The 27,469-nt window shown below is 39.8% G+C and overlaps 1 protein-coding gene across 1 annotated transcript; it reads right to left on the bottom strand.

The window, feature by feature from the left end:
* Nucleotides 1-12,257: 12,257 nt before the first annotated feature.
* Nucleotides 12,258-27,168, bottom strand: plag1 (pleiomorphic adenoma gene 1). The gene is made up of 3 exons (XM_042510470.1): nucleotides 27,050-27,168; nucleotides 15,250-15,606; nucleotides 12,258-15,043 (listed from the first exon to the last, which is right to left on the bottom strand). The coding sequence occupies exons 2-3, from the start codon at nucleotides 15,495-15,497 to the stop codon at nucleotides 13,888-13,890; spliced, it is 1,404 nt and encodes a 467-aa protein (XP_042366404.1). The 5' UTR covers nucleotides 15,498-15,606; nucleotides 27,050-27,168; the 3' UTR covers nucleotides 12,258-13,887.
* Nucleotides 27,169-27,469: the final 301 nt, after the last annotated feature.

Below are 27,469 nucleotides of genomic sequence, written 5' to 3'. Positions count from 1 at the left end.
TTATTTCTGAGGTAGGGTATTAATGCAAAACACAAACTTTGCAAAGAATACATTTCTGGACGTTCACAAGGTCCCCTGCTGTTAAAAAAAAATTTTTTTAAAAATCACTGGAACAGAAGTTGCTGCTGTGGAAAGGTTTGCTTTTGCTTGAGGGGAAAGCAGAGAGAACGAGTTTGAAGAACTAGGCTAAGTTGGTCTTTTCACACTTGTGGGTGATAAGTTGGGCTCTCAATTTGGCTGGGGGGGTTGCAGCTTGTCAGTGTGGTTTGGCTGTGTAGTTGTTCGTTACAGAGTAACATGCGTAGGCTGGGCTGACAGGAGCTCCTCACTATGATGCCGGCTCACATGCAGCATAATGTTAGTTGTACTTTTTGTGTAGTTCAACACCCTCTTTCAGTATTTTCAGACTGTTTTTGTCTTTTCTGTTATCTTTGCGCCTTTATTACTATATGACTGAAGGAAGTTCAAATGCTGCAACACTGCTGATTTGAAACTGGAAGGTGCATCTTTTTTTTTTCAATATTGCCTGTTGCGGAGCCTTTGCGGAGTGAGTTGTCTCTTGTGTCAGACATGATGTAGGACGTTGAACACGTAGTGACGTGATACGTCGAGCAAGGGAAGTCAAAAGTAGATTACACCCTGTGCTGTTCAAAAAAAGTGTTGCCGTTAATTTTTCATTTAACTGATTTGATTCTCACATATTTTGAGTGGATTTTTTAAGTGCCTTGCGATGCATCGTTACATCCCTAATGAGCAGTGATAACACAGAGAACACAAAAAGTATGTCAATCTACCCTCACTCACACCCTGCAAACACTCATCATCCCGATGTCACACAGCCATCACACACACACACACACACACACACACACACACACACACACACACACACACACACACACACACACACACACACACACACCACACACACACACACACACACATCTGTTTACACAGTTTTTTACTGGACCTCTCTTTTTGCCTCTTTTCCTGCACACTAATCAAATTGAATGCTTGTTGTTTCCCCTTTTTATTGTTTTGTTTTTGTTAAATTCTGTTTTCACTTCACTTTAGTTTTGTCTGTTTATATGTCCCTGCACTTGCCTACATGTATTTTACAATTTAAAAAAATAACAGAAACTGTACTCACAAACATTTTGTGCAAAAATGGAGGTTCATTTTGAAAAGAGAGAATGCATGTTATGATCGTCAACTGACATGCTATTCTGAACATCCGAAAGACACTCAGGTTTTTTTTTTTTACATGAAGGGCCATTTTCCAAACATCAGTGGGCCTCTTTGGTGACCTGGAAGTGAGAATGTGATGCAGGAACAGATGATCACATTCTTATCAATACATCAGTGCAAGATGCTGATGACAACGTGGGATAATACTCAGAGTGCTGCATCATCCAATCAGTCCACTTGTGCTTAACTAAATGACTCTTTTGTTCTGTTCCTTTGTGGCTGATCAAGATGTAGCTGAGGAGAACATGGAGAGAGCTAAAGAGCTCAACTCCTTTTTCAACCGGCTACAACTCCCTGCCTGCCCCCACCTGGCTCAGGTGAAATTTGACTCAGGGCAGCTAACGGAACTTTACCCTCTTTACCTGTCAGACTGCTGACCTGTCATGCTGAAATAGTAAAAAAAAAAAAAAAAAAAGATGAAGAAGAATTCCACACAAATATCTAAAAGGATATAATGATGAAGTTTTGACATTGTATATCCAATAGGTCAAAGGTCAACTGTGACATCATAATGTTCTGCAAAGACATGTTTCTGACCATTACTCAACATGGGGCGGCAAGGTGGTGTCCCCAAGAGGGTCCCCGTTTCAATCCCGAGTTGGATCGAGGTTCAGTCCGTGGCGGAGTTTGCACGTTCTTTCCGTGCCTGCATGGGTTTTCTCCGGGTTCTCGGGGCTTCCTCCCACATTCTAAAGACATGCAGGTCAGGTAAAGTGGTGACTCTAAATTGCCCGTAGGTGTGACTGTGAGCATGAAAGGTTGTCTATCTTTATGTGTCAGCCCTGCGGTAGTCTGGCGACCTGTCCAGGGTGTACCCAGCTTCGCAGCCAATAAAGGCTGAGATTGGCTCCAGCCCCCTGCAAACCTTGCGAGGACAAGCTGTTACGGACAATGAATGCATGAATGAATGAATGAATGAAACTTAACACTGTGTTGATTGCGTGGATCTGTGTTGCCAGGGGGAAAATGTGTTTTCACTGACATGGACGTAAACTGTGAATGCAACTTAACAGGTAGGTAGCTTGTAAGTATTTCTGAACTAAATCTTTAAAGTCATCCTGCTGCTGTTGGATATCAACACAAAGAGAAGTCTGAAAAAGGTGTACACTACTTCTCACACAAAAGTTGTGACCTGAAACTGACCCATGCATATAAAATTTTGGAGACCGGGTATATTGGCGACACAGAAGGTGAGGAGGTGACTTTAAGCCAGACTGTAGGAATTAAATGTGAGAGGCATCATTATATGTATAATGATGTCAGTCACACATTGAATTTTACTTCATATCACAGGTTAAAGTGTATACTGTAAAACTTCAGATATAAGCCTAGTCCCATTTAAATGGCCAGTCCTTTTTATGAGCCCAGTGTGGCTCCATATTTTGACAAATACAGGCCTGTCTCAGATCGAGGCCCAGTTACCACGCAGTTCATTTTTTATAGAAGATATTTGGCCTGCTGATGGTGCTGCTCAGACAATGCATACATATATAAATGTTTTAAACATTTGTCAATATGGACATGCTACACACATGGTTGGCTATGTAAGATTCTCTATAATTCAATTATTAAGTTTGTTTTACTTTAACCATGAGCACCAAAAAAGAAGTAATACAAGCATACAACAAAAGATGCAAAAAAAGGGGGGTTTTAAAAGAACAATTTAAATGTATTTCCATCTTTGCTGAGCAACAGTTTTTGTGTAAAAGGAAATTAGAGCCCATATAGATGCCTGTCCCAAATATAAACCTGTTGAGTTAAGTGGATTTAGCAAATTATAGCCCGGGCTAATAACTGAAGTTTTACAGTTGGCTATATAACGTATAAGCTGAATTTCAAACCGAAACCGAAACAAACCGTACCTAACCTGCTACTGACCAGGTTAAGTATGCTGCAGAAGTTACCATGGCGACCTAACCAGTTAAAAAGAGAGCCACTCTTGTAGGGTGGACAACATACTTCGCTACAACACTAATACTTCGTGGTACAGCCCTCTGGTGTCTGTTGACCCAACGTGTGGTGAAAAACTACAATAGGCTAAACCACAAAGTAGCAAACCCAGCACTTCCTCATTTAATAGGATTTGTTGACAATCTAGGAGTGGAGAAAAAACTCAAGACTAAACTCCAGTTAAGCCACTAAAGCAAGTGGGTTTAGGAGGGTATAGCTCAAATGCTGACTTAGCTCTAACATCTCAGTAGCAAGACCTGCTGTTACAGTGACATTTCAGTATAAGTCCAGCTGCAGATTCGGTTTAAAATATAACATCCAACCACTACCAGTTTAAGCAGAATTTAATCTCATTGCATTGTTTAAGGCTGCAGACATTTTGTTTGGATAGTTCTAGTCACAAAATCATATTTAATGTTTTTGGCATAAAAAAATGTCACTTTAAATGTCCTTGGCATCTGAGCCCAAAAAGATCCAAAAAAAAAAAACCTACCAATTTACACACAAGCAAACATACACAAAATAATAGTAAATGACACATTTTTTAGAAATGACCAAAAGACCTATAGTTGGACCCTTCTCTTGTGTTTATTGAACTTTTATCACATTGTGTAAAAACACTGGAGTTGATGATTGCAGCTCCTCTCATTCATAGCAGCAAGGTATGTAAATCAATCAGGTTACACTGCCAGACAATAAATAATCTGCCTCTTTGGATGTCAATGTTTCAAAACACAACTGTTGAAGTTATACACATATATATATATGTATATATATATGTATGTATGTATGTATGTATGTATACATGTGTGTGTATACATACATACATATACACACACACACACACACACACACACACACACACAAACACACACACATATATATATATATATATATATATATATATATATATATATGGTACTGTGTTGATACCCTCATATAACATACATGTTTTTGGCCATTTACACTTAGGTCCATTATGTTGCAATATAGCCAGGGCAACAACACCAACAACACTGTTGATTCTGTGACGTGACTTTCTGTTGAGTGGCTTTTTCGAGGCCTTCCTCACACAGTTTTAATCATCTCTCCCCACAAAATAATGTCTGAAAATATTGTTTTCTGTCATTTCTGTCAAAACAAAATTGGATTCACAAAAATAGATGAATCGAGGTAAATTTTAAATTGCTCAATGTACCTTATTTGACAATTGATTCATAGAAAATTGCTAAAATGTTTCCTTGAAGCAACATCGCACCATGATGGAATCTCACCATGACAGTTTTTGATTCTGTGTATTTAAAGTCATCATAATTTGCTTTTATCTTGATAAATTCACCTAGATAAGTTTAATACTATTAATTTCACATACGTTGGTGCTATGAAACTGTATAGTTAACTATAACAGTGCACTTTGTGAGCCCTCTCTGCAGAGCACACTGTATGCTTCCATTACAGAATGACTGCAATATTACTTTATAACTCTTCAAAGGAGAAAATCACTACCAGTTCATGATGATAAGGATTCAGATAATTTAGAAGTTTGGAAGACAACAAGCTGCTAACAAAACAGCAGCAACAAAGTAAATGGTGGCAGCATACAGTCTGTCAGGAAAGATGCATACAGAAAACTGAAAACAATATTCAATGATCTTGTTTTGGAGATGGTTCAGATTGTTCTGTTTGATCAAGTGTTTAAGTTTGCTGAAATATACGATGCATTCATTCCTCTGGGCTGTTTCCCAGTGCTACAATGCTGTCTGAGGGCAACGATTGGACAAACTTATGAAAGAGTTAATTCTTAATGGGTTTTTTTTCAAATGGCATGAATTTAACCATCATGAATATCTTCCATAAGTACTGTATAACATCTAAAATTTAAAAAAACAATCCTCTTTTGTAAAAATTTCTTACCATTTAATACAGTGTTGCTTTAAGCCAACATACCAACCAAGTGTACATCCAAAAAGTATATTTTCTGAAACTATATTTTAATTTTGTTTACTTGCTCAATTTTATAACATAAAACATAACAGCAACTGGCATCATAATGTGTACCATAGAGGGGGTACCATATATATATATATATATATATACACATACACACATTTATATACATATATATATACACACACACACACACATTTATATACACATATATATAATGTGTGTGTGTGTGTGTGTGTGTGTGTGTGTGTGTGTGTGTGTGCGTGCGTGTGTTTGTGTTTGTAAGAATTACTTTTCCTATATTAATAACAGTAGTATTTAAAATAGATTTGAAGTAAAACATTGACAGTTAGTAGTGGGTCCATCATTGTCACATGCATTGTTGACAAAACAATGACAATAACAAAACCAACATGGCTGGAATGCAGTTCATTTCTGATTTTCCTCAGCTCACTTTAAATGGGGTTACACAGAGTTGTGTTGCTCAGCATCAGCACCGATGTCTTCATGTCATTTCACCCAGTGCACTCTCCCACCATGACTCAGTTCCCCAGTATTGCAACACATGGGGGAGGGGTCATGTGATATTACAGGCATGTCTGTAAAAAGACTACAAAAGTCACAGTACAATAAAAATACATGTCGCTATATGGTACAACAAGGCACACATGCCAACTTTTCAGCAAAACTGGATAATTTGTACAAACGATACATTTAAGAACTAGAACAGAGGTCTGTAGCACCTTAAGGAGCTTTAGAAGTATGTTAGCAGCTTGATCCAATACCAAAAATATATTGCAGTATTGCAGTGTTTCTTACATACACATTCAGTAAAGTTCACTGGTACCACTAAAGCTTATAAAGAAGTTTGACATGAACGGTTAAAGGTCTGTGCTTCCCACTGAAGAGCATCTCCATCCCATCAGCGCACGGCGGGGGACGAAATTCGGCTTTGTCCATTTGTTTTCCCCAACACAGTTTAGATAAGCTATAAATGATGATGTTGATCTGATACCACACTCCAAATCTGGATCTACTGTTTCCACTGTGTATAGGTTGTTTTTCTCTTAACTAGTCCCAGGGTTTATTGCTTTTATAAGTCCCATATCAAATCAAATCCCTGGCTTCTGTCATACTGTCCACTGAAGTTAAACATCAAGTTGAAACTAAAATCAGCTGATTGGAAACTTTGTAATCATTAACCAGCTTTCAGGCAGAAAGCACTAAGACATCAAGTAATATTCTTTCATCATGTCACACTGAGGTCGAAGGATAACAGAAGAGGACAGAATCACCAGGAGTTATTGACCATACAGTATAGCGTGTTTGTCTTTTGAACAAGTAATTAAACCACCTATAAAAAGTTGATCATTAAAGTCATTAAGTTCTATGTAACCATCCATTTAAGCTTTATTATTGTCTGTGCTCTCTCCTAAACCAACAGCTGAAAAGTCAAAGAAGGCCTCCTGAAAAATAAAGCCAACTAATGTCCTTTTTTTGTTAAAAAAAATCCCTCAATGAGATACACAGAACACTTGTGCAAGTAAAGCAAAAATGACACTTTGATAGGAAAAACACTGTCAAACTTGTACCTGTAAAAATAAAAACATTTTATATTGTATTTACATGTTATTGTTCTCTAAAAGAGCTTAATATATCTTCTATACATTTGTAATAAAAGTTTTAAACAAAAAGTATTGGAGAAAATATATGCATTCAATTTACAAAAAGTGCTATGATTACAAATACAGTTTGCTAACTTTTCTTGTAAAACCACAAACCTTCACAAGAGACAAAGAGCAAACCTCCATAAATGTTTTGAAACATTACACATTCAACTCTACATTTCACATAACCTTGAATAATATTGTCTCCATTCATGTACTGTCCTTCACCTAGGAGAAAGTTAACACTTGTAGTTCATCATCATTTTTGAATTTCAGAGCACAGAAAGAAGAGAAGTATTTGAGGTATAATAGAAACACTATTGGGTTATAAATGCATCAAGCATTTCATGGAACTAAGATGCCCCATCTGTTAACTGTGGTGCTGAGAGGCAAAAGGGGAGGGTGCAGCTGGAAAGTTCACATTTTTGCCATATAATGTGCCATCCAATGTCTTGGGAAAACAGAAAAAGGAGAATTTACCAATATGATGTCAGTGAGATTGATGTTTAATTGTAAAACCTTTTCTTTTCATCTTACTAAAGAAGCAACAATACTGTTGAGTATATGTGTAATGTTGAGCATGAGCATTCTTGATCTTGGGAAAAATAGTCAGATGAAATTCTATTGACTAAAGGTCCACTTACTAGATTTTGTGCCATCCTTAAAACAGCACGTCACAACTTCATCCGCAATTTGAGTTTGCTCAGTTTTTCAGGTCACTAGATGACAAGGGAATCAAGTATGGGATTTTTGCCACATGATACATTGGAAATGTCAAATGTTGTCCAGACATAAGATGCCTAACAAGAACGTTGTAAAAGCAAAACATAGTCTAAAGTTGCATGCTATGTGACCGAACCACAGAGTAAAATACGAGCTGCTGAGTCACAACAAGGCTAACCCCAAAAAAGCAACTGCAGAGAGAGATAACAGCAGCTGCTAATTACATGTCAACGCCATGCATCAGTGCTAACTGCAGTTTAACTATAATTCTGTTGGCAAAAATATCCTTTGAACTGTAATTTTTAACTCAACTGGCCCTCTTATTATCACAGAGGTGTTCTGCATCTGCTTGTTCCAACACGTCATTGAATGTGTATGATGTTTGTGCAGTCCAATATTTAAACCCAAATCTCCGTGTTTTTAACAGCCAATGTCTTTCAAAAATTCTAGATGTCTTGCGCTTCATTCCAGCAAATATCTGTCGAAATGTTGGAATGGTGTGAAAGGCAATGCCAGTGGATGTTACAGTTATGGTTAACCTGTGGGAAACAATGTAAAATATATGGTGTGCATTTGTGCCATTTTTCATATTTTCCACAAATAGCAGAAACATTTATGTACTGCATGAAAAAATACTTCACTTCTGCTTACAATGTGTGATTTGAATAACATTGTGTCCAAACTGATGACTGAGCAGTGAGGCAGCTGTGCATGACTTCAAGAGCAATTTTAGCCCCAAATCAGCATCACATATTTTTCCTCTTATATGTAGTGCTGTTTATCGATCTAGATTATTTTGTTATCAGTGTCAGAGATATTATCCATAGAGATATGTGCCCTCTGGGCTTGTGGTGCCTGTGGTGTTTTTTTTTTTCATTCATTTAAAAAACACCATGCCACTTCCAAATAAAAACTCAAAAAGCTTTTTGTGTCTCGCCATTTCATTGCAGGATGGGTCATGCTGTCACATGTGTGTTAGCATTATCAATGTGTTTCCATTCAAGTGTCCAAAACGTTACTGTTCTGCTCTTGCATCTAAAGGCTGCTTTACAGCAGTGTGGCTAAGGTTTTGGGCCCAAATGTGCATTAGCATGTTGGCTGTGTTTGCAGTCTCATCCCCTACAACAATGGAGCAATGTTTACACACCATCCAATTTGCTTGTTGTGCTAAGCTCAAGAATTCCATCCTGTGTTTCATATGACAGGCCTGCAAATACTGGTCCCTAATGGTACCCAGACTCAGATACAGAATTCATTCAGAATACCATCAGTCAAATTAGATCTGGCTGTCCAATGGAAATATTTGGTGATTCCTTCAGTTTTTCATGTAAAGTTTTGAAGTTTGAACAGTCTCTGCTTTCACGTCATATAGTATGCTAAACAAGCTAACGGCTCTAACGAGGGGTCGGAAATGTGCAGTGTTTTTTGCTGACACTAGATATCGAACAAAAGCCAGATACTATGTCAAATTAAGCTGCTCTGAGCCTTAAATTCAACACTTCTAAGAAGAGGGTCTCTCTTCTCCTCTGTGCTGCTGTTATTTTTACAATCCCATAGCCAAACAAGACTGCTGATATTGTTCGATTTTACAAAACCTAGATTGTTATTATTATTATTATTATTATTATTATTATTATTATTATTACATCAACTGAAGGACCAGAAGCATCAGATCAAAATCAGAGACCTAGTGGCAATAAAAGCCCCCTGCTGTGTTGCTTCAAGTCGCTGTGTTGGCCAAAAAGTTGAACATGAACACAACAAACTGACTGCCAACCAGCATGTATATTATGTGCCTCTGTGAGAAGAAACACCCCTCCATACCAGCAGACGGTGATCGCCTTTGATTGTCATTCAAACAGAGAAACAGGAGAATGGCCATAACGTTAGTTCACCATTAGTACTTTAACAACATCATCCAATATTGACAGAGGAAAACTTATTTAGCAACAGCTCAAACCATCAAGAGACGTTTCCGCTGAAGAGCTCAGTGACTCAAGTTTTTCCAGTTTAGCCGTTTGTTTACTTTCATTACTGCTGTTTCTCTTCCTGTGCGCTGAGCTCAACTGACAATCAAAGTGATTTCATTGGCCGTTGTGCTCTGCTGTTGCCGATGCTGATTAACCATGCTGACTGAGGTCATGGATGGTCACCATCAGTCCAACACTGACCAATGGCCGACTGTCAGCTTGGTGTGTCAGGGCCTTTAAAGAGCAAACAGCTACCTTAATGTGTGATTTGAAATCATCCAACATGGACGCAGTTCCTATTCTACTTCCTGAAATACTGCTATGAGTTATTACGTGCTTTGAGTACCTTTCACCTCCAGTATGTTAGAGTGAAGGCAGACATCTTAGAAATTGCTAATTCAGCTCATACTACTAGGGCAGCTGGGAAAATAGATTCATGGGATATGTATATAAGCTTTGAGCTGTGGGAAGGTTTTACTAATCCCAAAGCAGCTGAATATTTCTCCCACACATCCAACTGCATTTGAAGTGACAGTCCTTTAAAGTTATAAGTAGGAAAGACGACCTAGAAGAACAATCTAACTCCAACTTTCACCTCATCAATTTTAATTTTACATAATTCAAAGAAAGGTTGCTGTCAGTCTCGGCTCTTTCCAAGCACTGCCATGTTTACGTACTTCTACTCATCTCCACCTGGAAGATGCCCAAGCTCTTCTATCATCTGTCCATGAGGGCTCCAGAATATACAAAACAAAAAATCATACTGTGATTATTTTGACAGATATGCAATTGTGTTATGAGCATGATTTTAAAGGGAAAGGTAATTTTTCCATTTCATGTTCACAGAAAAAAAATTAAGTTAAAATGATGATTGTGTGATTTTTTTTCTGGAGTCTGAAACAAACAATCATTCAGTCTCTCTTTCATACTCAGTGCAGACTGATTGGGATTAATGTTATAGTGCTGCTTAGGAGGAGATGGACGGTATACTGCCAGCGCGTCATTGCATGTTGCAGGTTAAGGAGCTAAAATCAATGCCATAATCTGGGGGTTGTGTTTCCATCAATGCCCATCAGAGCCAGAGGCAATAAATAGCCGTGACTTCTGCAGAGTCATTTGACCCAGGTGTCAATGCCAATTGCACTTGGCTTTTAGAACCCCACATATGATTTGATATTACAGCAGTGTTCTTGGAATATGCAATTTTTTTCTAGCAGCAGAGTTAGCATACTCTGGGATGGTGAGTTGCCATTATTGCTAAAGAGCAATTACTGAATCCATTTTCACATTTGCATGAAAATCAGGAATCAAAAAATTTCTTTGTACTTGTACAACCAGTAGTTTCTTTGTTTTGGGGGTGACTTCCACTTTAATTTAAACACAAAGTACTGTGGAACCATACCAGAGGAAGTCAAGTCATGTGGCTGAGGACATTTACTTTCACCATCACACTACTGAGCTGATTCTTCACTGTGAAATGGTTTGGAGCTTAGTGAAGTTTACAATTTATTTGTATTATTTGGGATTTGTGGTTCAGGAGACCTGCATATCTTATTTTAGTGGAAGCAGAACATACTAACACGTTTTCCATTCAAGTCACACGTCACAAGCATCTGTACAAGTTGTACAATACTAGGTTAAAAGCTAGTATTTGGCTGGACCGTGTACAGTGGTTCCCAACCTTTCTCCTTCAGGGACTTCACTGAGTAAACTGATAACATATCTTAGGGATATTTAATATCATATTAAATTCATAACAATAATGGTAGAGAACAATTTATAAACTGTACAATTAACATAATTGCCTTACAGCACAGCAGGAAGTTTGTGTTAGATTAGATGTTATGATGTATTTTGAGCAAATTATTTCCTTTGCATATTGCATCAGAGATGACTTTTTCTGATATTTGTTGAAACTTTTCATAGGATTCTTTGTATTATGTACTTGTATTAACTACTTTTTCTTGTGTTAGCAAACCAATGCACACTGTCCAGGTAAATTCATATGTCATCAAAATGTGACACAAGTAAACTTAAATATTCTTGTGGGGACAAAGCAAAAGCAGATGAGTCAGTGTGTCGGTGAAGGAAGAGATCAAATAATTTTAAAGTATAGGAGTGGAGGTCTGTCAAATGATTCCATGCTCCCTTGATTTCTACAGACAAAAATACACTATCAAAAAATATTTTTTAAATATTTGGCTATCTCTCTTTTCATTCCATATCTAGCTCTTGGTTCCACGATTGACACTGGCTGGAATGTTTGATCACATTTTTGTTATATTTGAAATTGACCAAGCAATTGCTAATTTAATGTGCATACAATTGGTGTACATTGTAAAAATGGTTTTCTTGTAATATTAGATTTTTCAGGGCATCATCTGACACTGTATATGCTTTATTATCTGTGAGATATTGGGCAGAGGGTGTTATTTCCAAAGTCAGTCAAAAGGGCTCCAGTCAAAATAATAATTAATCTATGGAGACTCGCTTTTTCAAAAAGCACTGCGTTAGATTCAGACCTCATACTAATCTCAATCACTTTTCTAGATGTCAGTTTGCATTTTAATGCATCACTTTTGCACATCACCCTTGCAGTGACCTTTCATGGTACATAAAAACTGTTTCAGTCAGTACTTTCAAACAAAATAATTTAGCTACAGTTTTTACACTTTTAAGTTTGATGATTGGTAAAATACTTTTTTTGTAACCATTGAGAAAATAAGGCACAATGGCATTAGCATCAGGGAGTGGAACATCTCAGCAGCCACTTATTAAAAAAAGAAAATTAAGGCAGATTAAGGCTGCAGTAAACACAACTCTACTGGGAGTTGCTAAGTGACGTCCTCATACAAAGTGAAGGCTTATTTGTCTGTCTTTGGTTTCGTGTGCGGGGGTAACTCCAAAGACACACTTCAGCTTTCATAAACTGACACTACTGTTGGAAAATAAAGACATAACTTCACCAGAAAATAAACCAACTACCAAAATTACATGTACAGCTGTAATCCTGTTGTTCCATCGTTCCTACTCAGCAGCTTGTCTGGCTTTACAGATTTATCAAAAGGACCACATCAATGTTTTTGCATGTTTAAGCCTATTTACTATTAACCACATATACTTTCACTTTTTTTTAAATCATTTGAAGCAGTTTGAGATGTTTGATTGAGTGTTCTCCAATTTCAGGAAGTCGTCAGTCTTCTATAATGTCACTATGTATTGGAATTAAATTTTCAAAGACTTGAAATCTGGCTTCGTAATCCAGTGGAGTGAATATTAGGTCTGCTGCTGACAAGGCACACAGTACAGTAATGTTAGTGACTAAAACACAAGCACACACGACTCCTGGAATGAATTATATAACTCAAGTAAACTGAGTTCCATACAGATTAGAAAGTAATGAAACATAATAGCTGCCTGAGGCATTGCAAAAGAAATCATCCATAATCTGGTATGCTTTGTCAAATGGTCAGCTGTCAATTGTAGCACAGAATGCATTGTAGATGAAAATAGGCAAAAACATCCCAAAACTACAGTTTGGTCACTACCATATGTAAGACAGACATAAAATAAGGGTCAGCTACAATGGCAGGAGTCAGCATGCACTAAAAGTGCTGTTGGAACAGCAGGAACAACACAGAATCTGTTTTCTCAGGTTCATCTATTCTAAGGCATGGGGCGGAGTGTGGGGGGGGGTCCTAAGTAAATGTCACTGCAAATTCCTATTAGCATTCATCTATGTGAAAACTTCCAACAGACTGATTCATGTTTAAACTGACACAGCTCCTTCTGTCACATCCTGCCATCTCCACATTACTGCTCCATTCATGTCTGTGGTGGGTTTCTGCACTGCAGTGGGACACGTAGAGCTGTGCTGCACCACAACTGTGACGCAGAGCAGTGCTGACATTTGTGAGCACAGCCCCTGGCAGAATTTCAAAAGCTTGTGCTATGATTAAAAATGTTTAAGTATGATGTAACCTTAGGGTCCCCACAACATTTCTCTGGGCAATCAGAACAGATAATGTCAGGCTCTGAAACTTGCAAACAGCAAGAAGCTGAGGATTTGGATATTCTACCTGCATATCCACACAGCACAGAGGATCACCGGATTGGGATCGTGTGAACATGTCATTAGGTCAATGGTGGTGGTGAAGATTTGACAACTCGTCAATAAAAAACTTAATAGGTTAAAAAAAAAGATGTGTGTGTGTTTATGTGTTCATGTTGTCATATTAAATGAACTAAGTGCTAATATCTTGTGTTACCAGCATCTTGTTTGGGTTTTTGCTGAGGAACCTGTGGAGCTGGACATGTGGTGTAGGTGTGTGAGGGTGTTTGTGGGTGTCGGAGTGTGTGTGCCTGGTGCAGTACATACTGGATCACTGAAAAGCGTGGTGGAAGCGGGGCAGTGTGGTGGGTGGGTTGGATATGAAGGAGGAGGCCTCTGAGCCTTTGGGAGACTGGCTGGGCAGCTGGACGAGAAGTGTGGGCTCTTCATTGGGTGAGTAGGTTACACCTTGTCCCCCGTTCCCCCCTGCCTGGTTGTACGGGGGCCCATTGTGTGGCAGGAAGTTGAAAAGCTGAGAGAAGTCCATCAGAGAGGAGGACGAGGCCAGGGAGTCGCCTGTGGTGACTGCTGTCATTGGTGTGGAGATTTTGGACAGGGATACCACTTCGCTGGCTTCCTCCACTGAGCCCACTTGAGGCTCCAACTCAAGTTTTGAGGAGGAGAGGTGTGGATCCTGGGCTGCAGAGGATGAGGTGGGCATGCTGCTCTGCAGCTCCATCAGGTAGGTCTCCAGTTCTCCCTTTAGATTCTGCTCCCGCTCCTGTGGTGAGATGCTGTATGAGGTAAAGTTGGAGCCCAGTGGGAACTTAAAAGAAAAGGGGTGTGTGGGGGTGAGAAATGGCTCTGTGTCCAGGGTGGGGCCTGTGCACATGCTGAGCTGATGCAGCCTTGGTGGGGCCATCGCCGGGAGCTCGCCCTTGATGCCCCCAGACACCAAGTTGTAGACACCTGTCTCCAGCGAATCAGCTGGCTCAGTTTTTACCCTCAGCAGCTCCCGAGCATGACTCTTTTTCACATGGCGTGTCAGGTGGTCCTTCCTACCAAAGCGCTGGGCACAGTACTGACAAAGGAAGTCCTTGCGTCCAGTATGCACCACCATGTGTCGACGCACATCTTTTCGAGTGTAAAATCGCCGCTCACAGTGCTCACAGCGATGCTTTTTCTCTTTGGTTCCGCCAGAGGACTTGCCAGCATGTGTTCTGAGGTGTTCCAGAAGAACCCCGGTGCTGGGGAATGGCTGCAGGCAAACTTGGCAGGTGAGGTCTCCACTGTTGGCGGCATGGAGGGCAAGGTGGCGTTTGAAGCCAAGCTTGGTGTTGTAGCTCTTGCCACACTCCTGACAGGTGAATGCCTCCTTGTATGGGTCGTGAGTGTGTAGGTGATTCTTTAAGTGATCCTTGCGGTGGAACATTTTCTCACAGTATGAACACTTGTGGTTTTTTTCTGGCGAGTGAGTTGCCATATGCCTTGGAACACAGACACATTCTATGAGCACTCAGAATTGTTACAACCATGTTTACGTAGGCATGCTTTTCATTATACATAAACACAAGAGCTGAAAACTAGTATTCATCAACACATCATGGTGATTATTACTGAGCACTATGTTAGCAGAGGTCTAAAGAGAAAAACAACATGTTGCAGCATGTTGTGTACTGCAGCTTGTCTGTACCGTAGCAGCTTGTATTTGGAGACAAAAGCCTTGGCGCAGGCGGGGTGTGAGCAGCGATAGGGTCTCTCTCCTGTGTGAGAGTACGAGTGCACCTTCAACTTCTCCAGACTGTTGAAAGCTTTCTGACACTCCTGGCAAGGGAAGTTTTTTTTTGGCTTCCCCTCTGCTCTCCTGCGCCTCCCCGTAGATGGTGTGATCTTGGCTTTCTCCAGGATGTTGTCACAGTGGCCCTGGGTTCCCGTGGCCATGGCACTCTAAGGCTGACCAGCTACATGGACAGGGGCGCAGTGCCCAACTGGTACTGATACAGTTATTCTATCCAGTATAATGTTTTCAACACTGGCCGGACCCAGGGGCCTGAGGAAGAGAGAGAGGAAAAAGGTGATCTACTTGCTTCAGTTTTCTGTTGCTGGCAGTACAAACTATACTGCCATGCCTCCAAACACAGATCAGGTTACACTTACAGTTGACATCTATGTCAGTGAAAATATGAATGCTTCACACACATCTTCCCCCCGGCAGCACTGAAGATCTATACCAGCTCAGTTTCGAGTTGGGCATCCATGTTGTTGAATTATGGTCAAAAATATGAATTATGAGGTCACAGTGACCTTGACCTTTGACCTTCAACCCCCAAATTCTGACCAGATAATCCTTGATCCTCCGCTTTCACAAAAATGAGTTGAATGCAACGTCACCCTGGCCTTGGCCTTTGACCACAAAAATCTAATAAGTTCATCTTTGATTCCGGTTGAACTTTTGTGCCAAATTTGAGAAAATTCTTGTTTTTGAATTATTGTGTTCACAAGAATGAGACCAATGTAAGGGCTGCATAATCTTGACCTTTGACCTATGACCACCAAAATCTACTCAATTCATCCTTTAGTCCACTTGAATGTTTGTTTCAAATTTCAAGAAAATCCATCAAGGTATTATTAACAAGAATGAATAGTAAATGATAAATGGACTGTACTTGTATAGCATTTTTCTAGTCTTCTGACCACTTAAAGTGCTTTAACACTACATGTCACATTCATGCATTCACACACTGGTGGCCGAGGCTACCGCACAAGGTGCCACCTGCTACTCAGTAACCATCCATATGCACTCAAAATCCAATAGTGCAGCATCGGTTGATATTTGGGGTTTAGTATTTTGCCCAAGAATTATTTGACATGTTGACCTAAGAAGCTGGGGATCAGACCGCTGACCTTCCCATTAGGAGACAACCTGCTCTACCCCAAATCCACAGCCGTCCCATTATACATACCAGTCGAATGCAAGGTCAGCGTGACCTTGACCTTTGACCTATGACTACCTAAATCTAATCAGCTCATCCTTGAGTCTACTTGAACTTTCGTGCCAAATTTGAAGGAATTACTTTAAGGTGTTCTTGAGATATCTTATTTACAAGGATGAGACAAATGCAAGGTCACTGTGACCTTGACCATTGACCACCAAAATCTAATCAGGTTATCTTTGAGTAATACTATAATGTTTGTGCCAAATTTGAAGAAATTCCCTTAAGGTATCCCCTTGAGTCCAAGTCATGGTTTGTGCCAAATTTGAAAAAAAACCCCCCAAAAACTCATGTCTTGCGAGGTGTCCGAGTGCTTCGAAACGCACCCATAAATAAAATGTATTATTATTTCACCAAATCCTGCAAGAAAGTTTGTAACACTGGGCATGGATGACACTGGGTACATGGTGTAGTCCTTAGTGGCTCCCTCTTGTAGCACCACCTGCTGTTATGGAGGTACAATTACTGGGGACATTTGTGAGAAAATCCTCAGCATCATTCATGGTGGAAATTTCGAAAACAACCATAATAGCACAGTAAATACAGTAGCCTAAAAAGATGCAAGTAAAGTAATATCTCAAATAAGGCTTACTATGTTGAGTAAAGCCATCACTTGAAGATGAAATAAATTTACCAGTAAAACACCTATTATAATGGCATCAATTGAAATCATGTGGAAGAATCTACATTTTTTGCTTCATCAATTTTCTAAATTTATTCAGGGTCAGTATATCCAGCAAAAAGAGGCACAGCTTCTTCACACCATGCAATGACAAAGATCAACCTCAACTGTTCAAGGTCACAGCCATCAATGGTTTAGCTACACATGAATTCAGCATATTGCTTGTTCTGTGGGGACAGTGTCTTTATGCACGCTCGCAAAAACTGTTACTGCCATTTTAAGAAGGAGAAAGACGAAGGCAATAGAGTCAAATGATTCTAGTTGTAAGGTTCTCAAATTACAAGCTTAACAGTTTGTTTAAAAGGGACCTGATCCTGAGGTTTGGATCAAAGTGGTTCAGTGCTGGGGGAAAGGGAATAGAACATTAAAGCAGGTACTGGAAGACAAATATTATGCGAGACGAGATGACTGGTCTCCTGAAGTGTCTCTAATATTACACAGCAAAGTCAAACAGTTGCTGAGGGCAGCAGACATGGCCTTTAAATCAGGAGAAACCTCAGCCTACGGTATCGCCAGAGTCGACCTTAAGAAAGGTATCAGTTCTGTAAAACACCCTAACAAACCGGGTTTAAGAGTTTTTGCACTAGCATGCACTTGCAGCCCAGCCTGTTCTCATTTACAGGTCATCAAATACCAACTGGTTGTGTTATCAGCAACAAAAGCACTCTGAAGCATCTTTCTGAGACACACTGGGCTTCAAAAAAACTCAAATGCAAACCCATCCACAGCAACACCTGTCGCTGAGAACTGTAGTGTAAAAAGGGAGAAAGATTATGTAAGCCAGGAGGAGGTGGATGGGTAAAACAAATACAGGACTTTCACCCTGGCGGTCACAATTCGTGTCCTGTGTGAAACCAGAAGTCAATTTTGTTTTAACAAAATGTTGCATAACTCACATACCTACATCCTGTGTGAAACCAAAAGTCAGTCAAGTTGTTTTAACATAACGTGAAATAATTAACATTAGGTTAGCCTGGGTGGCTTCAGGATCATATGGGTAGACAGAACCAAAAGCTGGGGGAAGGTGCATGGCAGTGGTGTGTGAATGTAAATTAACTGTCTTTGGTGTACTAACATCAAGGTACACGGGAAGGTCTGCAATCCTGACCTGGAGTTGCTCACCCTTTCCACCCATGCCTTTTACCTACTGAAGGAGTTTTCATCTGTTGTGTGTAGCTGTGTGTATATTCTACCAAGCGCCAACATCAGGGCAGCAGCCCAGCAAATCACTCAAAACACACACATTATAATCAGTAAATCCTCTGACACCCTGGTGTTCCTCTTCAGTGAGTTTAACAGCTGTAGTCTCGATCAAGCTTTTCCAGCTTTTAACCAAGACTAAGCAAAATTCTGTATGGATACTCTCATACCTGTTAGGACTATCAAAACATACCCCACCTCAAAGAAGAAAAAACATGCCCTTGAGCAGAAATTCACAGGGCAAAAATGAATGATAAAAATAAACGAAAAGAATCTGCAAATATGAATACTTAACAAGCCTGTTTTTATGCATGTGCTTTATTAAGTTTCACGCAGTTTTATAACAGGCAGTCTGCTGCATCAACATGCGTAACCAGTAGCTTCTTCCATCTACAACATAGATCTGCAATGCTGGTCTAGTTAAATAAAGTTAATAAAATCAGGGATTTCAAAACTTAAGATTTTTTAAAGATAACTGATACAATTGAACTGTAATAACATAATAGAATCACATGATTTGATCACCTGCTATGATAATTTCACAACAGCCCTTTATGACAGGTAGAACAAAACATGGATGAGTGGCCCAAGAGCTCCCTTGTGGTTTGGTCAAGATATCTGGCAATTAATGAAAAAACATGACTTCGCCCTAAAAAAGTCTCTTGTCACAAAGGCTATGTGTGAAATACATAAAGCTAAGATGACTTACTTCTCAAAACTCAAAACTGCAAAGGGTAGTAGTTCCAAATTGTTGAAGCATATCAATTGTTAATCTAATTCAAACAATCCTAAGTATTAGAGAATAACAGAACTGAGAATAAACAATGATCCTACTTCTGATAATGCTACAGTTGCAAATGAATTCACTGAGTCTGTAAAGGAACTTAAAAACAATTTTAAACCGGTAGAAATGAAACCCAGTAAAGTGGACCAGGATGCATGCTCAAAAACTATTTTACATCAAAGAACTTAACCTTGAAAAATTAAGCAAAATTATTAATCAACTTAGCAGCTCAAAGGCCAAAGACATCCATAATCTTGATTCTGCACTGAAAAGAAAGTACAGAACACAACTTCTTGAGCCAATAACTCATCTTGTAAACTTGTCAATTAAGACAAGAACTTTCCCTGAGACCTGGAAAACAGCTGTTATCATTCCAATCTTTAAATCTGGTGAGCAAGACTTGACATACAGTTACAGACCAACTGAAATCCTTCCAGTTGTTTTCAAGACACTGGGAAAAAACGTAGCAGAGCAACTCATAATATAAATGGGACCCAACGACTCTGAGATTTTGGCTGGCCTCCATGTTGCTTTCTGCTTATTATTAACCCTGTTTTCTTGTGTGTTTGTGACATTCAAGGTAGAAGTTAGATTTGTTTTGTAATTTTTCTTAAACATGGTTTAGAGAGGATATGAAATTAAAGTTGACCCAAAATCCCGCTACATCTTTTTGGCGTTGAAGGAGGAGTTAAGGAGTCTCACAGCCTGGGGAAAGAAGCTGCTCTGTAGTCTGGTGGTTTGCCAGCGGATACTTCTGTATCTTTTTCCAGATGGCAGCAGGGTGAACAGGCTGTGGCTGGGGTGGCTGCTGTCTTTCAGTGTCTTTTGGGCTCTGTGCAGACACCTCACTTCACCGAGGTCGCTGACGCTCTGTAGATGGGAACCAGTGATGTTCTGGGCAGTTTTAATCACTCGCTGTACAGCCTTCTGTCCTGGGCCATGCACGAACCATGCCTGTTTGTGATGTTTCCAGTCAGTGTGCTTTCTATTGCTCCTCTGTAGAAGTTAACCAGGATCTTGTTCTGGTTCTTGGTCCGTAGAAAGTAGAGCCTTTTCTGTGCTTTTTTAAGCTGGGCGTTGATGTGTGATGACCAGGATATGTTCTCAGTGTTTCCAAGGAACCTATAGCTGTTCACCTGCTCCACCTCGGCTACACTGATGTAGACAGGGGTGTGTGACTTTGCCTGCTTCTTCCTAAAATCAACAATCAGCTCCTTGGTTTTACTGACATTGAGCAGTAGGTTGTTCTCTGTGTACCACTTTGCAAGATTGTTGATTTCCTCCCGGAATTAAATCTCATCGTTGTTTGTAATACGGCCGATGATGGCGGTGTCGTCAGTGTGTCAATGTGGCACAACAGAAAAAAATGCAAAAAGGTATAGTTGTCCACTTGCAATGAGAAAGGAGTCTAATGCCTATTTTTAGTAGGTTTTCAGTGTTTAACAAAAGCCTGCATATACACACTAATTTTGGTGGAAACGGGGTATAAACACCCCAAACCGAACTAAGAAGAAAAAGCAGCATTGAAAGCCCCCCTGCCGCGTCACCTAATGTAACAATAACCTTTGTCTCTGCCAAAAAGTTGCACCTGAACACACTGCAAAGACTACAGCCAACATGTACATTATGTTCTGCCCTTCTGTCAAAGGAAATACCCCTATATAGCAGCAGACGACAGTAGTTTGTGAGCTTAACTAATTCTAAGCTTGCTTTAAGGCCATCGATAGTCAACATATCTGTTATCAGGCTCACCGCAGCTGTGACGTTAGCAAACTTGATGGAAGTCTGAAGAGGCTACAGAGTGTGTGTGTACAGGGAGTACAGCAGGGAACTCAAACACAGTTCTGGGGTGCTCCACTGCTCAGGATGAGGGTAGAAGAGGTATATCTGCCCACTCTCACCACCTGGGTCCTGTCAGGAAGTCAAGGATCCACATGCACAGTGAGGTGTTAAATCACAGCTCCTTGAGCTTTGTGACCAGCCTGGAGGGAACTATGGTGTTAAATACTGAATTGAAGTCAATGAACAGCAGTCTCACAAAGCTCCCTTTCTTTTACAGGTGAGACAAGCTGGTGTGGAGGATGTGTGCTATGGTGTCCTCTGTAGATCGGTTGGGATCATAGTCAAACTGTAGAGGGTCCAGTATGCTGGTTAGTGAGGAGCAGATGAAATCCTTAACCAGCCATTTAGAGCACTTCATCTCTAGAGGTGAGTGCCACTGGGCGGCAGTCATTCAGGCAGGTTGGTTTTGTTTTCTGGGCACAGGAATGATGGTGGACTTCTTAAAGCATGTGGGTCTGACAGACTACGCTAGTGTGCTGTTGAATATTGTTGTGAACACTGGCATTAATTGGTCAGGACACGCCCACTTATACCCTCTGGACCAAGCCCCCAGGAAGTGCACCACCCTCTGAAGCAAAATTTACATAGTGGCCGAAAGTAGAACTACAGCGTCACGTGATGCACACTGGCCCAGAAAGACTTTTCTCCATTTGTTAACATTGGGAGAGAGACCTCCTTAAATCACTGCATAATTTTTTTTGAGACATGTTGACTTTTCAGAACGCATTTTTTTTATAGCCATTATTAAAAAATGTAAGTCCTAAAGACGTAAAATGCGCTATTTTCCGAATCAAGATTTGGAATTGTGAAATTTTTCCAGACATAAAATGAACACGCATCGGACCCGTGGGACTCTACCGCGTGAAACGCATGTAACTCTAAGAGTTTCTGACACAGCACAGGCTTCGTACCGGCCGTAGTAATGGATATTTTTGCTGTAATTCATCAGTTTTTAATCACAATTCATCATTTTTACCATTTTAAAACACATCCATATGCTGTTGGCTGTAAAGCTGTAATATGGACGTCTTACCGTGTCTGTATCAGAGACCGTATATACAGTCTACGGTCTGTATTCAAACTACCGGTTATCAGTGAGCAGCGCGGAGCACTAGTGACAGTTACTGAAAGGTACTGAACGTAGTATTTTTAAAAGTTGAGCTGTGTGATAAAACACGGGGCAATATTACAAGCAGCACCTTTTATTACCTTTTTATGGGCACAACATGTTCTGATTGGTCGTGATTACGATATGATTTCCTGATGTGTTGTATGTATATGTGTGTGTGTGTGTGTAGAGAGAGAGAGATAAATATACCATTATTTGATAATCACGTAAATATTAAAACCGACAGCGCTATCGTTATACCGCCGATTAGCTACTGTTGCTAATAAGCTAAGCTACTACGAGAGACATGCTCATGCATCTGCGCTGTTCGCTTCGAGCACTCGGGTCATCTGAGTGAGCCGTCAGTGAGTCGAAGTCAGTGCCGGGTACACTCGGCCGCGTTCAGCTGTCGTTAATCACTTCCACGCATGCTCTATGGGCCAGTAGATCCGGGTATTTTACACTTTTCTAAACCCGGAAAAAGAGTTTTCTCTGCTTCATGCGCCACTGAGCAGCTCTCACAGGAATGAATGAGGCCCCGCCCCCACAGCTGTGTCCAGATTTCCTTATAATACATCCATGCTCTGGACATGCTGCTTTTTTGGTGTTTATGTTTGAAAGCCTCCTGATATCATGCTCAGAGAGGGAGACAGGTGTCAGAGGAGCACCCACCCATCCATCAACCTCCGCTTCTGCTGTTTCTGCTTGGTGACTACAGGTGGCCTCAAAGACAACATAGAAATTGTTAAGTACTTGACAAGGAGGGGTGTGTGGTCTTGTCATATTCATCAGACCTTGCCACATGCTTCGGGATTGTCTTCCTAGAATTGCTGTTCCACCTTCTTCCTGTAGTTCCTTTTTGCCTTTTACTGCTCTTCTTACATCATAGGGTGCTGCTTCATATAACTGTCTATGTTTCCAGATCGCAGTCCTTATTTGATGAAATCACCAAATAGAAAAATAAATGGCGTTGGGCTGTAGACACACCTGATCTCCAGTGCTTTTCTTTTTTGTGTGTGTCAGAGCAAAGCCAAAGAGACAAAAGTCATTAAATCAACATCAACTCCCTTTGTGCTGCCACATTTGCTTCAAACTCCCATCTAACTGTTTCTCTTTTTCTACCAAACCTTGAACTAAAACTCAAAAGTACAAATTGAACTTAAATTACAAACCATATTAAAAAAATGCAAAACACATGCACATGCACACACGCACACACACACACACACACACACACACACACACACACACACACACAAATGCATACATACAAACATATTAACATGGTAGGTACTGATATGGTTATTGCTGCATTGGAGTGACTAACTTTAGGCTGCATTTAATAAAGGCCTACATTTAGGAAATACAGGAACATGCAGGTAATGATTCAGAGGTATTAATATGCTAACACTACAGATACTAATACCACGTATGTAAACTTTTCATATTTGAAGTAAATGGGCTACAAAGTACAAAAAGTACAGGTATGGTCTTTGTTCAGTTACTCTGAAACACTTGTAATTATCATCACATCATTTCTCTGGTTTCTATGTGCAGGTCCACCCAGCTAGCGGGTACTTGAGCAGGTAGGTCAAAGATGCCTTTCAAGCACAAAATCATCACATGACAGAATGGCCTCCATGACAGACTAAGAAAATGGCTGTCAGATGGGCTTTATTCATAATAGCTCTGTAGTTAAACCCACTTCTGTGTACCTCCCTTAACACTTTAGAAGCTGTGGTGGAGAGCAGGACACTGGACAAACTGTTGTCCATTCTCGATAATCCTGACCACCCTCTCTACCTCCCGCGAACAGACAGTGGATCTCTTTCTCTGACAGACTGGTGCAGCTTCACTGTCACAAGAACAGAGAAAGGAAATCTTTCCTGCTGAAAGCAATAACCATGCACAACACCTCACCTCTGTCTGACAGAGAACTGACTGCTGGATACTTCTGATGCCAAACCACATGCTCATTTGCACATCTCATTTTATCGTAGTCTTATATTGTATATGCTATAGATTTTCTATAGGAACAATATGCAGCTTAGCTCCTTGACAACAAACCAGCTAGAATTTGAATAAAGTTAGAGCACAAATAGATGAAACTGTTCGACAAACAAAAACAGGTCGAAAAACTCCATCTCCAATCTACACATTTTCACTTGATATTATTGTTCAAAAATTCACTCAGTCAGCTGAAGTTTACATGATCAGGTCTCATTATGGGATATCCATCAAATATGAAAAACAGTAATACATACATACCTGCACAAATTTTGAAGTAGTACATTATCCATGCAGCTTATGGCCTCATGGCAATTGTGGAAAGGGCTCATACTGTAATTATATTAAAACCGTTTTTTAAATTTAAAGCATAAGAATTGTTAGAGAAATCAAATTTCAAGACTTTTCTCTATTTAAATGTTTTTCTTTGCAAGTAGTTGAGTCTGAAGTGATCAATGCATTTCTAACTGAACTTTACAAATGAGTGCAAATAACTAGACTGATAACAACCCACTGTTTTGCAATTATTAAAACTCAGCTCTAAGCACTGTTGAAATTTTTAAATTGTTTTATTGTAACACAGGATTTTATAAATCATAATGTGTCTATTAAAAGCCATTGTATTCTGTTTTTAATAACTGAATAATAATAATAATAATAATAATAATAGTATACTGCGTTTTTACTTACTTTCATTAGCTGCTTATATTTAATGTATTAAATATTAATGTATCAGTAGAGACAGAAAAAAAACTAAATATTTTGCAAATTCAAATTATTTTGTTTAAATTTTTAAGTAAAAATGTACTCCGGCTTTTACAACAGTATATGCTAGTTAATATTCATTTAGGGGCAAAAAATAGCTAGTACTGGGTAAGACCATGGTTTGGACAGAGATTAAAAAAAAAAACACTCCTCATTGCCTTTTCCCCATGTATTGAAAGAAACTGCAACAATTTGCTCGAGTTCAAAGGTTTAATACTTGTGAAAGCAGCACAAGAAAAGTGATGTTGCTCCAAATTTCAAAGGGTGAAGCATCAACTCAAAGCAGCAGGTAAAGTCTCCTGAAGCAAACATCTGAACCAAAAAAAGATGCTTTAGACAAATATTTGTAACAATTCAGTGCAGGCTAGAACAGACCAGAGTCATGGCTGTCTGTTACACAACTACAGCAGGAAAATTCTGTATCCAGAGGTGGAGGAAGTATTCATATTCTTTACTTGAGTAAAAGTACCAATACCACACTACACAAATATTCTGTTACAAGTAAAAAGTCCTACATTTAAACCCTTACTTAAGTAAAAGTATGTAAGTACAATCAATCAGCAAAATGTACTTAAAGTATGAAAACTAAAAGTTCAAAACAAAACCAGGTAGTTTTACTGAAACACTGGGGCATTTTGCAGCTGTTATTCTGTCGACAAAACCAGGTATTTTTAATGAGACGTTGGAATACTAGTGTTTTCCTGGAGATTTAACCAGGTATTTTTAATGAGACGTTGGGATACTTACGTTTTTCTGGAGATTAAACCAGGTATTTTTAATGACACGTTGGGATACTTAGCAGTTGTTTTCCTGGATGTTTCAACAGCCATGTTTCTTGCAACAAAACCAGGTATTTAAAGCCAAAAACAAACAAACAAAAATTGTATTTTGAAAAGTAACTAGTAACTAATGTTTTTGAATAAAAAATTCAATATTTACCCCTGGGATGTAGAAGCAGAAAGTTGCATACAATGGACATACTCAAGTACACTACGAGGCCCTGAAATTTGTACTTGTGTTCAGCACTTGAGTAAAAATACTTAATTAAATTCCACCAGCGTGTAGCTGTCAGATACAGAGTTTAGGTCTGGTTTAAGACAGATGTACACAGAGACTGGAGCCAACACTGACAACACACATCTCCTCTCAGGAACTCTTTTAGTATCAGCTTTCTAAGCAGCCACACAAACAGCCTGCTACTTCCAGTCAACACCAGAGCTGCCATATGTGTCACAGAGTCCACAGACACCAACTAGATTCTAATGCTCATTACACTGACATGACAGGCTCCTGCACGCACATCATGGAAACACAGATATCTAATGTGCAACATCATACACAGCAGTCAAACTCAACACAGGTTCACTTTTGGTCTGAAAAGAAGCTGTCTGTGACACGTTGGGATGCAGGCTGCACGAGCAAATCTGACTCAGAGCAGAATGAGTTTGCCTCAGGTTCTCCCTCCATTTTGCTACTTTATTGACAAGCAGTCTTTCGTTCCGCTCCGTGTTTACAGCGGCTCAAAGCCCAACTGTCATCCGTTTGACATCGTGATCCAATCTGCTAATAGCTGCAGTTGGTGGCTCAAAATGCGTTACAGCATATAGGCTAACGAGAAGCATGACAAAATGTCAGTGCAGACACTACATGGTCGCGTTTGGCGTCATAATTTGGAGAGGAGATGCTTGACTCGATAGGACAGGCTGTCTGCTCAGGATGAAGTGTGTATGTGAGGCAAAACTCAAAGGAAATGCAGATATTGGCATTACATGAAATTGGCATTAGCACTGAATCAAAGTGCGCCTGTTCCATCGCACTGCCGTTGTTATTTTATGGGTATAAAAAACTTTCCTTAACTTGCCAACCCTGCTGGTTCCTGTGCTCTTTAATATTCGTGAGCACGCGCCGTCACACTAATATCACCAGTGACATAATTCTTTTTTTTTTTTAATCAAAACGCGTGCCTTCCCCTGCTTTTCTGTGTGCTCCCACACGGGGTACTGATTAACACTAACTTTTTCCCCAGCTCACCCCTCTCTCATAATTTTAAATAACCCCGATATTTTAATTCAACAACTGTGTAACCGCTGACTTATTTTACATCAAACTTACCCTGGTCGCTTTAACATTCTTTCTGTTGGGTTTTTCTTCACTTTCAACTATTTTCCGAATTTTTAATAATTTTTTTCTCATATTTTTTGCTAGACGCGGCGGGCCTGAAAATTGTTTGCTTTCCCCTCTTTCGAGCAGCCATTGTGTATGCGCTGCGATGCAACCGAACTATGACTTAGCCACGCCCACTCAAAATTCAGCCCCCTGTGCTTAACGAAGAGCGTGAAGAGCGCGAGGCGCTGCTGCCCTCACTTCAGCGTCACTTACTCTTCTTTAGAGTCAAACTCCATTTTTGGACTTGCTTGATGTTGTGTCAATCGTTTAGACTTGCTTTAGGGCATGTTATCGCCACAGGAAAAGTGACTGTTAGCAGAGAGCTTGTATTGGCTCATTAGACTGTCAATCTGAGGTATCAGTTTT

Source organism: Plectropomus leopardus, chromosome 21 (assembly GCF_008729295.1).
Source record: "Plectropomus leopardus isolate mb chromosome 21, YSFRI_Pleo_2.0, whole genome shotgun sequence".
Lineage (NCBI taxonomy): Eukaryota > Metazoa > Chordata > Actinopteri > Perciformes > Serranidae > Plectropomus > Plectropomus leopardus.
This window is presented reverse-complemented; position numbering and strand designations above follow the sequence as displayed.